Source organism: Acinonyx jubatus, chromosome D1 (genome assembly GCF_027475565.1).
Source record: "Acinonyx jubatus isolate Ajub_Pintada_27869175 chromosome D1, VMU_Ajub_asm_v1.0, whole genome shotgun sequence".
Taxonomy (NCBI): Eukaryota; Metazoa; Chordata; class Mammalia; order Carnivora; family Felidae; genus Acinonyx; species Acinonyx jubatus.
In genome coordinates, this window is record NC_069390.1 from 19,233,614 (window position 1) to 19,250,122 (window position 16,509).

At 39.0% G+C, this 16,509-nt stretch overlaps 1 protein-coding gene across 3 annotated transcripts in view; it reads right to left on the bottom strand.

Moving 5' to 3' along the window:
• TTC17 (tetratricopeptide repeat domain 17) overlaps window positions 1-16,509 on the bottom strand; it is a 125,246-nt gene that overhangs the window by 48,224 nt on the left and 60,513 nt on the right. For 2 of the 3 annotated variants that reach the window (XM_027072856.2, XM_053203280.1), the window contains exon 17: window positions 3,224-3,394. The exons of the other annotated variant lie outside the window; for it this stretch is intronic. In XM_027072856.2, the coding sequence (XP_026928657.1) occupies window positions 3,224-3,394 (171 nt within the window). The remainder of the gene's footprint in view (window positions 1-3,223; window positions 3,395-16,509) is intronic. 3 annotated transcript variants of the gene reach the window in all.

Sequence of the window (16,509 nt, forward strand, 5' to 3'; positions counted from 1 at the left end):
AAAGGCAGTCATTTTCATACGTTTATGGTTACTTATGTTTATAATAAATTTATTTGTACTTCTTTAAATTTTCCTCCAAAAACAGAATTTTCAAAAATTCTTTAACTCTATGCTTGGCTTTTATTACAACACACTACTTGCACTAAAAAATGGGAGTTTTTCTCACTCTGCTAACCACATTATAAGAAGCCTGCTGGCATGAATATACTAACATACCACGAATGAAGTCCCGGTGGACTTGTTAGTATCTAGGGAAAAGAAGAAAGTACTCCCAGAATTTAGACATATAGCAAAGAAAAGTCAGTACCTGAGAGTGAAACTAGTAAGAGTCATCATCACACTATGGATTGAATTAGCAATCTGAAAAGGAATCCACCCTAAGAGATAGTCTGCCTGATGTTGAAGGGACGTGGAAAAGCTCCCATCTCAGCCAGGGCAACCATACTGCCTTTCCAGGACAGGGATGGGACAACTCCATGGGGAACATGAGACTAAAGAAACTTAGGCACTAGGTTATAATCTGTCTCAAGCAATGATGTACTACCCAGAAAATGGGGAGACAAACAGTAAGGTTCTGGTTGGGTTTTATTCTGAATTATCCTAGGAAAAAAGACTAATTTGGTAGTCATGAGTATTCTGGTCACTAGGGAGTTATATTATATTGGAATAGGAACAGTTTGTATAAATTGAATAAAATACCCCTTAACATCACTCAGTTTCATTTCTGGTGATTCTGAGTTTATCAAGCAACTTCATGATGTCCATTTGGTTATGTGGGTACCTGATGCCAGAAGGAGACATGAGGCTGTCAGGCACCAGAGAGGAGTAGCTCCCTTGCAAATTAACAAAACAACTACCCAGTTTAAGAATCCATCTCTTCTGAATTGGTAAATAGAAATTTGTTTCCTTAAAGCCCAATGATTTCTGACAGAACTGATGCAATTAATTTTCTAAACCTGCAAAGGGGAAGGTCACGACTTCTCTTTTAAGGTCGAGCTTGCTTCTTGTAGACATCCTTTATATATATATACACACATATATATATATATATATATATATATATGCACACATGTGTATATATATATATACACATATGTATACATATATATACACATATGTGTGTATATATATACACATATATACACATATGTATATATATGTGTGTGTGTGTGTGTGTGTGTATATATATAAAATACCACTTATAAGGAAACACAGATTTTGTAATTGCTAAATATGTTAATCCAACCTACACAGGAAGGCAAATGCCACATCTCATTACTTGAATATATTTATTGTACACAGAAGTAACAGTAATATAGGACATGACATATAAGAATTTCATAGTCTGATGGGAGATAAGACACACAAGCATCGTATTGTATGAAATGTACCCTGAAAAAAAAGTGGGAACAAGACAGCACATGGAGCAGCTAAGTGCTTGGAGACCCTTGTGAATGCTTCACCGAAGAGGTGACATTTAAGCTGGATCTTGGAGATGCGCAACAGTCATCCATATAAAGCAAAAAATACACAGGGGCCATTCCCAGCCTGTGCAGACATGGAGACTCCAAAGCATGGCATGTGAGGGAAATGGTAAAAGGACTGTACATCCTGCTATGTAGAATACTAGTAGATGGTAATCTTGAAGACAAAACTAAGGACCAAACTGCTTCCTATCCCTCACTATGGTACCTGGACTCTTCCTATAGGTAATAGAGAACCACTGAAAAATTTAAACACAGGCAACTTACCTGATCAGATCTTTTTTTTTTTTTTTTAAATGTTTTATTTATTTTTAAGACAGAGAGACAGAGCATGAGTGGGGAGGGGCAGAGAGAGAGGGGGACACAGAATCTAAAGCAGGCTCCAGGCTCTGAGCTGTCAGCACAGAGCCCGAAGCAGGGCTCAAACTCACGAACTGTGAGATCATGACCTGAGCCAAAGTTGGACACTTAACCAACTGAGCCACCCAGGTGTCCCAATCAGCTCTTATTTTAGAAACAACTCTTTGGACACACAATACATTGGTAACATTTACATGTATTATCTCTCTCCTACACACACACACACACACACACACACACACACACACACACACTCCATACACAGACTAAAGTAAAGGACTAGATACTGGGAACTCAATTATGAAGCTATTGCAATAGCCCAAGCAGAAATGAAAAAAGTCTGAATTCAGGCAGTGGCAGGAAGAATAGATGAAGAGACAAACAGATGCAACAGGTCTTGGATACAGTGGTGACTGGTGAGTTGTGATGCCATTAACAGACAGCAGGGATATAGGAATTAGATGCAGTTCAAGAAATAGGGTGAAAATGAGAACAAGCTCAATTTTGGATATATGAAATTTGAAGTGCTTATTGTACATCTAGATAGAGACCACTAAAAAAGTGGAACTAAGATCTAGAGTTGTAGAGAATGTCCTAGCTGAAAATACAGAGTTGGAGTCACTGATATATTCCGAAGTATCTGAGACACCAGATACAAGAGATACAAGAGATAACACAGAGGGATAAGAAGAGGGATAAGAAAAAAAGGCCAAGGTTGAGATCCTGTGTAACCTAACAAATAAGGGGTAAAGAAATTAAGTGAAATAAGTGAAAGAAATTGCAGATGTCCTGAGGACAGGAAGAGAGCCAAGAGCAACTGATACCCCAGAAGCCAAGAGGAAAAGGAAGAGAGTTTCAATGAGTGGGGAGCTGTGCATAGATCCAAATGCAGCAAAGTGGTTAAGCAGGATGAGTACTAAAAAGTCATTCAATTTGGCAATTATGCATTGACTGATAATGTTAAGAACTGGTCAGTATAGCATAGCTCAAAATGTGGCCACAGAATTTTAGGAGAGGCCCTGGTATGTCTCTTATTCCAAATCTTTAAATGTTATTGGGTTAGTGTAAATACAAGTGATCTTGCTTTTTTTCAATGACTTACTCAGTAGCCTACTGATACTAAGAAGAAAGACTGGTATATAAATGAAGCAAGTTTGTTCTAGCAAAAGACAACACTGAGGTGGAAGGAAAAAGAAGTATGAAGAGCTTTTTTACATGATAAAAACCTCTACCTCACCACCTGTGGGTCACCTCATAATTCTACAATATAATGAGTGGCTATTAAAAGAAGGAAACTGCTGAGAGTAGAGAAAAGCCTAAACTCGAAGCTTGTGAGTTGATTTTATCCCAGAAGCACAGCTCAGGTCAAATCAACTTACTTTCAAGTCTAAGGGCATCTGAGTCCCTCCCTGAATTCTCAACAGAGAGTACAGGGTCCTCCTCTGTTCCTGTCTCAGAGGGCTCTTCTTCAGCAGCATCCAGTGACTGTGAGTTGTCAAAATATTTCTGTTTGTCATGGCTGTTGTCCAGGGTTTTCTCATGACAATTACCTCAATGACAAGAGACACAAAGACAGCACATTAGAAACATCTCTCTTAGGTAGTCCCATGGCTCAAGGTCTTCAAGTATCAGGAAGAACAAAAAGATGATAGTGTCAGTTCTTCTCCAGCAGAACACACAAAAATCCGTGAGCTGGCACCCTGAGCCAGGTCATGATTGCGACTCAAGATCGTTTCACCTGCAAGGCTATTGTAAGAACCAAGTACTTGGGGGATAAAAAGTTATGACAACAAAGATCACATCCCAAAGATCTCATTCCATTTATAATGAATAACTTAGAAACATTTCTTTGAAAGTCAAAAACATCACAAAAAAGTAGTTTTCCTTCTATTTGCTTTTCAAAGGTGAGAAATGACAGATTAGTACCCGGATAAGTCTGGAGGTAGATGAACTATAGCACAGAAATAATACCGTTCTTGCATTACAGCTTAAAATGAAAGATACATCAAAAGGCAACAGATTATAAATTAAAAACCAAGGACTTAAAGAGGGATGGTGGTGGCAGAGAATCCATGTTCAAGACTGTAATATCACAAAGATGCTGATTTTTCTTTTGGAAAACAAATTCTGGTCGTGTAAAGATTTACTTTAGTATAAAATGTCACATCTTGAATGCAATCATAGCACTCTCTGATACTGTCTGAAATGTATAGTGAGTCTGACTTCTTACTACAATTTTGCCAGTAAGTTGAAGGGCTCTGACCCTATTAGGGACTGTGTGTTTATACGGATAAAGAGCAACCATCCTGCTCTGCCTGATGGTCATTCTCTAGGGAATCTATTACGAGGTTGTTGTGTCTGATGTGGCAGTGATCAGGCTATCTGAATAGGACTCCACTTCCTCTCTTATGTTTGATGGGCACTGTCCCTAAAGATATATGTTCAGTGGAAGCCTGCAACTTTCTTCTCACAGGACAAGTCTTTGGGTAAGAGTATCTAAGTAACTTCCCTCCTTTACCAGAACATTCAAACATACTCTAAAGGTTTGCTTATCTTTTTCTAAAGGTTTATTTTTAATAGAACACTGTCACAAAGAGATGTATGTATCCAATTAAGCTCTCTCTGCAGCAATGGAAGTACAGTCTCTTTCTGGATTTGAAGACTCCCTTTTAGATTCCATAATTTAGGAAAGCACCTCTCATGCCTTTTCTGTTGTGCCAAAAAAGCATAATGGACTCAAAACCTTTCCCAACCTACTGACTTTGGAGTAAAGGGTCTGCATGCTTAAGGAGTCTCTTCCATTTTCCAACTCTACACTATCACACATTTGAGGCTACCATATTTAACAAGGTCATGTCAGAAACCAATTTTTTTTTGTTTCAGAGGAGCTTTAGCTGTCCAGAAACTTGCAAGCAACTTGGGAAGACAGTAAATAGAAGACAACGAACAATAATGAGGCAGCATGGTGTGCAACATAAGTGCTTCAGAGAATAGACTTGGAGCAGGCAGAACTTGAATTTTGAAGAATAGATAGGACTTAAACGGGGAAATACAAGGAGAGCCAATATCTGTTAAATGTTTTGTATGTTTTCTCCTACTTACCCTCAAAAATGCCTTGTGAAATATTAACTTTTATTTTAAAGATAGGGAAACTGAGTCTCAGTGAAATCAAACAACTTGCCTATGGTCAAATAGTAAGTGACTGGTAGATCTAAGATTTTAATCAGTTCTCTCTTAGTAGAAAGCTTCCTGGCTCTCTACCAGCCAATGCTACCTCTTTAGCAGAAAAGAGAAGGTGGCATTCTACGCAGTGAATAATGATGCGTTAAGCAAAGCAACAGGAACAGGAATTCTCATTTGTGTTTGGGAGGCGATGAGAAGTACAATTTGAGAGGTGGAAGGTGTTGGGTATGTGTGTGTGTGTGTGTGCCCATGTAAGGCTGATAGGAAAGATGCTATGATCAATGATAGTCACTTTTTTCCTCCAAATTCTCCTGTGAGAGGACAGAGGTAGTGGATTTGTCTCCACTTCTGTCTTCACCATCTAGTATGTGCAGATTAGATATGGGGAGGTGAAGCATAAGAGCATTAAAATAAAGAAATTACAACAAACAACTGTACACACCCAACTGACTACAATTTACTATGAAGAACGTCATGCTTCTTAGAGACAACTCTTAATTGGGATATAAATAAGCATGACTATTAAAAACAGACAGAAAATGATGACAGTGATGCTGATAATTTTAAAACATGTTATTCCTAGTGTACATTCTCTGCTTTCAGCTTTGGTGAATTTGCCTCTAAAGCATCTTTCACCTTGACACAGGTTAAGTGAAACACTGTTACAAAAACAAAGGACAAACCTTTAACACTGGAACCCAGCGAAATTCTGTGTTTTCTGCAGTTGACTTCCTCCTCTAACCTTTGCATCTCTTATTTTTCTCTCCCACTCTCTTCCCATTATAAAAATTTAATTGGTTTCATCTTTTTAAATGTCTGCAATATTTAAAAATGCCTCATAGGTAATTTATAAGATATGATGTGCATGAATCTAAAATTAGTCCTCCTGCATGACCTCAAACCCAGACACCCTCTTGAAGCAAGCCTTGTGCATTCTAAGAATGTCTTGTCCTCCAATTCAAGAAATTGGGGCCAACATCTGAGGGAGAGAGAGAGAGAGGGCCGAAGAGGGGACCGGGGAGAACTGGGAATAAAAAGGCAGAATAAGAAGTTGATGTTATAATATTTGTTGGAAGTAGGCAGAATCAAAATGATCAAGTAAAAACTAAATGCTTTAAGGTTAGAGCTGTTCATATTAATTTTCTTAGGCTGACAGTTAAAAGCAGGGTGGCTCAGTGTTCTGGTGTGATTTACATAATTATCTAGGCTAACAATACAAAGTCAAATTGCCTGTTTTTTAAATTGTTCCTTCCAGTTGTCTGAAGGAGAACTGAAGCATTTTGGAAAGAAGGAAAGCTTCGACTTGTTGGGCTGGTATAGGTCTGCCCTAGCTCAAAGGGGAACTGAAGAAAAAGTTGTCCACAGGGGAAAATGTCAGCTGTCTTCCTAGCAGAGGTGGACATGATGTCCTCATTAAAGAAACACAAGAGAATATTGGAGAAGGAAAAATGGAAAGATACCTAAGAAGGAACACGTCATCTTCCGTGCATAGTACTATTATTTTTTGCTGAGGCAAAAATAAGGAGATTGTGTAGCTTAAACTAACCTTGAGAGGTAGCATTTCTTTTTCTTTCTTTTTCTTTTTTTTTTAAGGAACTGCATGATTTAAAGAAAGTGTTTTAGATAACAAGGTCCCAGGTGAAAATGGAAACACTTTTCTGCGCTTAATGCTCTATCCTTGCTTACAAAGTGTTTAGCATCTAATTCAAATCTTGGCAGTTTGGTTTTTCTTGGAAGTGGATGAGTACAAGGCAATACTAAGGAAGCACAAAACTCCAAGTAGGGTATTTCTGATTCTAGAATTGCTAGGCGATCTCAGACATGTCAACATCCTTTTCTGCGGTTAGAGTGTCACCTGTATAAACTGGATTAATATTAACCTACCCTACAAGGGTGTTCTGGACAACAACTAAATATTTAATAGGTCTTGTCAAAGTATAAGTCTCCAAAGGCAAAGGCACAACTTATCCAGTGGCTAAAATGGTTTTCAGAGTAAACTAAGTTCTCAGGAACTCTTATCATTAGTAAAGCTAAGGAAATCTCTTATTTTTCTCATAATTCTATTTACAAAGGTCTCAGAAGAATATTTTCCAGAGTTAGGTAGCCACTGACTTCTTAAAAAAAAGAAGAATCTCATAAGTTGGCAGGGGATTCTTGGTTGGGTACCTTAGGATCCTTCAGGATGAGTTATAATAAAGAAATGCCACAAATAATTGAAAGGCAGCAGAACTTTGGAAGAGCCACATAACTAGAGCTAGTCAAATAGAATAAAGGCTCATGTAATTCTCTTAGCCTTAGACCATAGTGGGTAAGAGCACAGACTGTAGCCAGACTGAGTTCCGATCCTATTTCTCCTACTTTCTAGCTGTATAAAGCAGGGCACGTTACTTTTATTCTTTTTGTGTATTAGTTTCTTCATCTGCAAACTGAGTTTCATAATAGTGTCCACTTCACTAAGTTGTTGAGATTGAAATATAAGAAGTGAGACCATGGCCTAGCACATGGTAAGCTATTATTGTTGGCTCTCCGAAAAGCTGCAAAGGAATAAATTATCCCAATGTCATCTCTTTCACCATGGCCTTTTAGCTACAGCCTAACTCAGAATCTCTGATATGAACAACTGGCTCGAGAAGTTATCAGGGTATCTGCCTAATTTCAACTGCCAACATATGTGCACGTGTGTGTGTGTGCACACATGTGTGTGTAGGAGATGTTGAAGGTAGGCAGAGTTGATTTCCACTGGGCTTTTAGAAGAAGAGAGCAATTAATCCAGATTACACTGCTTGGCATATCTGAATCCCAAAATATTTAGTACATTTAGACATTTGCCTCAGTCTGCTCTGTGCTCTCTGAATTCATGGCCTTACAGTATGAGAACAGACTGTAGATCCTATGTTCTGTTCAATCAAAGCTTACCACCTCTCTGCTGCTCCACAGCTTGTGTTAGGTTGTGACACCTTAAAGGCTTGCTCTACTTGCCCCAAATTGTTCTGGTTCTAATGTACTTTCTTTTCCCCCGTACAAGTAAGTGTAATACTTCTATGCTTCCTATTATATACAATGAATTTCTAAGACATAAATAAACTGATTTCTAATGGGAACTAGAATTTGACTTTGAATTTGACATTGCTAAACACAAAGTAACAGATGTTAGAAAGATGGCCTTTGTGAATAATGGAATATTCTAAAGATATTCCTACCATCCCTGTTCTAATAGGGTTATATTATACTCTAAAGGCGCCTTTCTTGTGCCTATAGGAAAAGGTACCTTATAGGAGGCATTCTGGTGTATACCACTAAATGTAAGCTACCTGGGTGGAAAATACAGGTAACACTGTCCTCTAAACAGATACGAGTGACTTTTTATAGTATTTGTCTTTCTCCTTACCTTTCTACTCAACTGCACTCAAATTATGCAGCTTTGTAGCCATTTTTTTTCTGTATATATGTAATTTAGAGACACACTGTGAATGTTTTATTATAATTTTAGCTGCCTCATAATTTCATTATATTTCCCTACTAATCTTTTAGAAAAGGTAGTAAGATAAATCATGAGGTGAACAGAAGTATATCTTTAAGTTGCTCACCACTGCTATGCAAAATTACTTTAAAATATTAGCAGGAAACATTAACTGTGGGTGGTAGGTGGGGCTTGGCACCACACACAGTTAATAGGTATATTTGATGAAGAAAGAAACCTTTCTGGGAACAGGTACCTTTATGATTTCCACCTCCAGAAGTTGTGACAGAGGTCCTGTAGACCTGGTTCCAAAAGGAACATTCCGCAGTATAAATTCAAATCCAGCCTTAGCTGCAGCCTTTCGTACGAACTTGAGGAAATTAACTTACTTCTCTGTGTCTAGATTCTTTATCTGAAATGAGAGGATTCCTGGGAAACTGCCTTAGTGAAACCACTGTGAACAGGAGCACTCAGAGCTCCTGGGTCTGGGTGAGACCTAGCTTGCTGATGACCACACCTAAGAGATGGGTGAGACTGCCTCACCTCCTTTGGCCTCCGCTGCCCTCTCCTTAGAAAAACACAAGAGAAATCATTTCAACAGAAGTATCGGCTCCTTAGACTTGTTCTCATTCAGCAATTACTGCCAAATGAATTCTTCGCAGGAGGTTTAAAGTAATGGTTATGTACGGACTGACCTTAAAAGTGCAATGCCAGATAGAAAACAGACCATATTAAAGACTTGAAATCAGCAATTTCAGAATTACATAGGCATTCCCTCCTGGTGAGGTGAATGAGTCAGAAGTAAGTTTAAAAAAGAAAAACTAAGAGGGGGCGCCTAGGGTGGCTCAGTGGGTTAAGTGTCTGACTTTGGCTCAGGTCGTGATCTCATGATTCGCAAGTCTGAGCCCTGCTTTGGGCTCTGGGTTGACAGCTCGGGAGCCTGGAGCCTGCCTCAGATTCTATGTCTCCCTCTCTCATTCTGCACCTCCCCCGCCCTTGCCTTCTCTCTCTCTCTCTCAAAAATAAAACATAAAAGAAAAAAAGACTAAGAAAGAAACCTCTGTGACCTCAAATACAGGTGTGTGTACGTGTGTGCGTGTGTGTGTGTTTTCCTTTTACTATATATTACAGAGTTGAACTCTCACCTGGGGACCACTTGGTCTACATATGGCAGGGCAATCTGCTTTGTCTAGGGATTGAAATGCACTGGTTTCTGTAGACTTATGCTCCCTGCCTCCGTTTACAGGAGAAAAAGGGAGAGCTGGGTGTAAATCTGGCCTGTCTTCCCATGTGGCCTTCTCTTAAGTGACTGTGGCATGGAGGGCAAAGTCAGGGCCAGTTGACACACAGACACCATGACCTGCAGTCTGTGGAAGAAATGACGCCAGTGATGGAATCCAAACTCTCAGCAGCTACTGTTTCCTCTAGAAACGTGAAAGATCACAGTTGACCTCCAAACAAGGGACTTTAAACATTCACCAGAAGTTTACTACAAAACATTTTCCCATGCAGAAAGTATACTGAAGAAGAAAGAAAATTAACTGCCAAAGCTCTAGCAGTAGTAATAGTAGTAGGAGTAGCAGCAGCAGCACTCCTCTCTGGTTTACCTCAGGAGAGGAAAATTTGTTTCAAGCAAGTATGCTGGGGAAATAAGCCCAACAGATTTTCTCAGACGTAGTGATTTACCCATAAATGATAGTTTTCCAATGAGGGTCAACAAGGACACCTGTTTGCAACTTTCATTAAAAACAGTGCATGCAGGGGCTGAGAGAATGCAGGCTGTAAGATGTATCAGCTTCTCCTGGACAAGACAGACAATATAATTCCTTCCATCTTCTCCCTCCTCTGGTGTGGGGGCTGCAGACCTGAAAAGCAGATCTATATTTATATATGGGTATTGAGTGAAGGTTTGGCGTAAAGCATTCTGGGTAAACAGTGGGTGGAAACAAGTTAAATTACTCTTTATTACTAGGTATTCTCAGGAGTTCAAACTTGAAATATCACTAGCTAATTTGTCACTTAAGTACATTCTATGAGCTAAACAGTGGAAGGAGGGTGTAGAATGCATGGTGGGCCAGAGTATGAAAATGAAAAAAGGATTGGTCCCTGCTCCCAATGAGCTGAAGAAGTCTTGTAGGTGAGCACTGTCTTGTACACAACTATGATGGCAAGACACAGGAGCTGAAGGAGAGGAACAGGGAGAATGATCGGTTACAGATTACTTATAATTAAGGAATCAGGTAAAGCATATGGTAGGATTGGGCTCTGAAGGAAGGGTAAGATTAGGATTTTTGTGAAGGGAAAGCTGCAAAAAACATGAGCAAACACATGGATCCAGGAAAGCAGGATGTGGGTAGTAAAGAAAACAGGCTATCCACAGTATCATCACCATATATTACAGTTTGTTACAATTTTCACTGCCTTTGCCAAAGGCAAAGAATGATATTAGTTTTTATGTGGTCAGAGAGTTTAAATTCAGCACATCTATTTGAGTTAACCACACACAGTTGAGTTGGTCTTACTCAAGTCTTAATACTTAGAATAAGCCTACAAACAGGAGACAGGGGGAAGGACTTAGATTTCCTAGCTACCCACAACTTAGGGGTTTATCATTTGCCTCTCTTTTCTCCTGCTGCAAGTGAATGGTCACCTGGTGATGTCGAGGAAAGGAATCTAGTGGGGAAAATCAATAGACCTTAACTCTAGTTCTCTTCCTTGAGCTATTAATGGGAAAATCAATAGACCTTAACTCTAGTTCTCTTCCTCGAGCTATTAATGGAGCCACAGACATATGCTTGGTGGGGAAGGGACCTACCATCAGAAGCACTTGTTGGGCATTATCAAGCTTGCCTTTTTCCTACTGCAAGTGTATTATGCTAGGTCAGAGCTAATAAGATCTCAAAGGCTACCTGGTCTTTTTTATTTCTCAGATTAAGTGAATTATCCAGATGTATTTAAATGAGAACCCAAGACCCTAGTATTTCCAGAATCGATAAGGGTTTGAACCTAGTAATAGCTCATATGGCTCAGATATGAAAAGAGTGTTAACAACTGTCCTTTTCATTGGCATGGGTACTGAGTATGATATTTAAACCAAGGTTTTGTTTTATTTTTAAAGGATACTTAAGTCCCTCTACCACACAACATTTTGAGTAAGGCCTTATGGATTTCAGAAACAAAGTTCCCTAGATGACTGACTTCACTTCAAGTGATGTGATGACTGACTTCACTTCAAGGTTCACTTCCCTAGATGCAAACCTCACTTCATATGTATGGAATTAAAACAAGCAGTCTGATTTGAGCATCTATGGAAGTACATATAGCCAGTGCACTAAATCAAGTAAAAAAGCTAAGAGAAATAAATGGTGGCATTATACTGTTTCCTTTTGTTTTATGTCACCAAATGCAAGTCAGTTACCTGGAGGCATTCACTTCGGTGGCCACTTTGCTCCTGAAAACATCACTTCTAAGACCTTACTCTCCCCCAACTTTTAGCATTTATGCTTTTTAGGCAGTCAGAGAAGTGGTGAATTATTTGTTGTTGTTGTTGTTGTTGTTCATGTTAGGTTTTTCCCTAGCTATATTTCACACTGTCAAGGGAAACATGACTCTGTTATTACAGGTGCAGCAGGAAGCAGAACGTTTGATCAACAGTGGGTACTCTATCAATTGCTACTGACTTCCAGCCCTTTTTCCTGAAATTTGATATGCTTGTTATTTTTTATAATAATCACTTTGGATATCTGTGATCTGACTGGATTATTAAGCAATGCCTGGTAGCCAAAGAGGTTTAAGTTGCTTTGAGGTCAGCAAATTTAGGCTTAGTTGTTATAAAAAGCAACTAAGTGAGAAAAAACAAATCCAAAGCTGTGCTCTTTTCAGCAGCTATGAAATTTGATTTAAATTTCTCCTACATATTCAAGATAAACCACAAAAATAAACCTTGGTGGTTAAGAAAAAGTAACAGATTACTGAAATGTTCTTGGTCAAAGAGCACAGTAATTTAGTAGGAAGAACATCTGACTACTAGTAATAACAACACTGAAAGAAAAAAGGGGGGAAAAGCCCCAAGCTAGCATTCCACATTCACAGATATATGCCACGTATTCTCAGTTATGCACGTTAAAACTAATTTTCTGTTCTAGTGATTATCAGGCTCAACTGCTTTATTTCAATCAGGCCATGAAACCGAGTAGAACTCATTCAATGATCATATTTGTAAAAGGGTTTAAAGACTCAGTGCTCACTGTGTTAAACAAAAATTTTAAAACTGGGAATTCATTTCAACTAGTTGGCTCACAGTGCACTAAAGAACTTACCTAGGCACAAATCACTTAAAAAAAAAGAGCTCGTTCTACCAATGTAGAATGGACTTCGTGTGTGCGTGTGTGTGTGCGTGTGTGTGTGTACATGTGTGTATGCGTGTGTATGAGTTCTGCAATTAGAATAATCTTTTTGAACGGGGAAGAGTCATGCAAAGCCTTGTTAAAAGAAATGGCAAAACTTAACATAAGTCAAAATATCTCTGAAAGCATCGGCAACAATGAATAGAAGTTGAAGACTTAAAAAGGAAGAGGGGCGCATGGATGGTTCAGTCAGTTAAGCATCCAACTCTTGATTTTGGCTCAGGTCATGATCTCGCATCAGTTCATGAGATTGAGCCCTACATTGGGCTCTGCATTGACAGCACAGGGCCTGCTTGGGATTCTCTCTCTCCCTCTGCTCCACCCCCGTTCACGTTCTCTCTCTCTCAAAATAAATAAACATAAAAATAAATAAATAAATAAATAAATAAAAGGGCAACAGCCAATGAACTTGCCTAACTCACTACACACAAAGTCCATACAACTAGAGTTAGCCGCCTGCAGTTCCTTTCAGAAGGCTGATGTACGACTGCAGTGACAAACCATATTAAAAGTATCTTGTTGAATAGTTAATGAGAGCTAGATAAAACAGACCCCATCTTTTAAAAAAAATTTTTTTTAATGTTTATTTGTTTTGGGGAGACAGAGAGAGATGGAGCATGAGCAGGGGAGAGACAGAGAGAGAGGGAGACACAGAATTCAAAGTAGGCTCCAGGCTCTGAGCTGCCAGCACAGAGTCCGACACAGGGCTCGACCCCGTGAACTGCGAGATCATGACCTGAGCCAAAGTCAGATGTTTAACTGACCAAGCCACCAAGGTGCCCCCATAAACAGACCCCACCTTGTTCACCCTTCACAGTTTCTTGGTGTACAATCACTTTGTCTACAGTGCTATGAGTGTAGGGAATCACAGTAGGCTCCTGATGCAGAATAGAGCCTACATACAAAGAAAGATGTCTAAACATACCTTTCCAACCCTATCTGTAGATAAGTGATCACGAAATATGATTGATGATGCCATCCAGTAGCTATCCTCATACTACCTTCAGAGCAGAAAGGAAGCAGAACTGTGATTTAAACTTAGTTTAGTGCCTAAAAACATAACTGACTTCCTTTTGGAGACTCAAGATAGTAACCCTAATACTGGCGAGGACCATTTGCACACCTTAAGTGTTAAGCTCTGTAATTCCGAGAGACTACAAATTTATTTTTAGATTAATGAAGAAAAGTATTCCATAACTGAGTAATAACAACATCCAGTGCCATCGCATCCTAGAGGACTTCAAGAAGTGCTACTGAAATGTCTATAGTGACAGTCACTTGCTACCCTTGGTCTCAGTCCATCTGGAGCATCACAGCCAAGACTATAGTGATACAGTTGCAACAGTCCATTGACAGAGAATAAAACTACTTGCTCTTGTGTACTAGATCCTGAGGCTTAGAATATCCTCCTGATAAATATCCTCTTTCTTCACTCACCAAATTTTCTATTTTATTTCAAACATAGTGACATTTTCATATTTCTAAAAGGTGAGTTAAAAAAAATCTTCCTTATTTGTATCCTATCATTAATATGTTTCTTGGTATCATTATCTATTTGCTTTAAAGATATTTTAGTCACTGAATGACAGCTGAAACATGAGCTTTAGTTTAGAAACTATGCCAATAGCTTCAAAAGTAGTTCAACTATACATACAGAGCTCATTTTAACACTTCTGTTATCCTAAGATTTATTCTTGTTGTTTTAGTGTAGGTACCTCCCCATTTTACAGAAAATACTTTTGATAAAATGAAGTCACCAATGACTTTCTACACTGTTAAAGCCAGAGCGTCCACACTGTTCATTTGCCAACTACAGTCATGATTTTCCTGTAGGTACCACTATGATTATTTATGTGACGTTCTCCTTTAAATGGCTTCGCTGGTTAATCTTACATTATGTTAAAAGGGTAAGTTAGTACCGCTTTTCATAAATCACAGGTTTGATGTGCTAGTGATATATTAATGCCCATTAGAATTAACCATAAACATTGAAATTATTAAAAAATGTTAACCTAAGTACCACTTGAAAGCTTACGCACCTCTCGTGATATATGTACCATACTTTGGGAACCAATACGGAACAGGGTACTATTGATTTCTTCTTCTCAAACCCTCTGTTCTTCTGACTTTCAGGACCTAGCTTCCCCTTGGTTTCCCAATACCATTCTATTCCTTCACTGGCTCTGCTCCTTAAATACTAGTATTTTCTAAGATTCCATTCTGGTCTTTTCTTCTCACCTTGCATATTCTGAGGGAGCCAGAGGCATCTCCAAACGAACAGGTCTATCACAACTTATTTTCCAGCCTTACATCGATGCATAAATTATGTCTTTCCCATATTTTCTCTCTTAATTAATGATACTGACATTTAGGCAGTTACCAAAGTTAGAGATCTCCCTGTTAACTCACATCCTGAGTCTGCTGTTTTCACCCTTTCCTGTCTCAACATTGTCTCCAACACCCTCTGCCTCTCTTCACTCTGATCTCACAACTAGCCTCTCGTTTCACTGAGAAGTAATCAAAAGTCCCACTTCGATACCTATATATTGTCCCTGCTCCTATCTAAAGACCATTCCTACCCTACATTTGTGCCTTGGATTCCACCCCCCTCCCCGCCATCTATTCAAGAACTTTGCTTCTACAGTTAGTTTCTCTTTTTTGCATCTTTAATTTCTCCTTTTTTACTAGATCAGTCCTATGCAAACATACTGCAAATTTTTCTATTTTTAGAACAAAATCCAAACCAAATTTATCTTTAATCCCACATCCCTCTCTAACTACCATCCCATTTTTCTGCTCCTCACTACAGCGAAACTCTTTGGAAGAGTTGCTAGCCATCTCCACTTCCTCACCTCCTTCACAACCCATTTCATACAAACTTTTAGAAACTGCCAGCGACTTCCAGGTTCCTAAATCCAACGATTTATTCGCTGTCCTCATCCAACTCAGCCTCTTAGGATGCAACCGTGTGGTGCAGCAATAATGATACAATCTATCACTTCTCAAAACACTTTCTTCGTTTCTGGGACAAAATACTTGCCCGATATTCCTACTGTCTAGCTGGCTGTTTCCTTATTGTTCTTTCTCTTCTCAGCCTCTTAATGTGTACTAGAATGCCCTAGTAATTAATTGCTGACCTACTTTCCTTTTTATACTAACCACTGAGGTGACTTCGTCCATGCTCAAGACTTAAAAAACCACTCATAAGCCCATAGCTCACAGATTAGCATCTCTAGCCTGGGCCTCTTCCCTGACCATCATGACACTCATATATCTAATTGCCTGCCTAATACTTGCATTTAAACATTTAATAAGCAACGCAAACTTCACATTCACAAAACCAAACTTATTTTTCTCCCTAAACCTGCTCCTTCTCAGATTTTACTATCTTATTAAACAGCACCAATGGTGATTACAAATCTCATTAAAAATAGCACCAGTTGCTTAGGTCCCAAACTTAGGAGTTATCCATGACCTCTCTGTCCTTCATTTCCTACCCTGTCTCTGGTGGTGTCTTGTTAGTTCTATCTTCAAAAATGTATCCCCAATACAATGATGGCTTCTCACCTTCTCCTCCCACCTCACCTGGCTGGTTCAAGCCAATATTCTCTTTCAC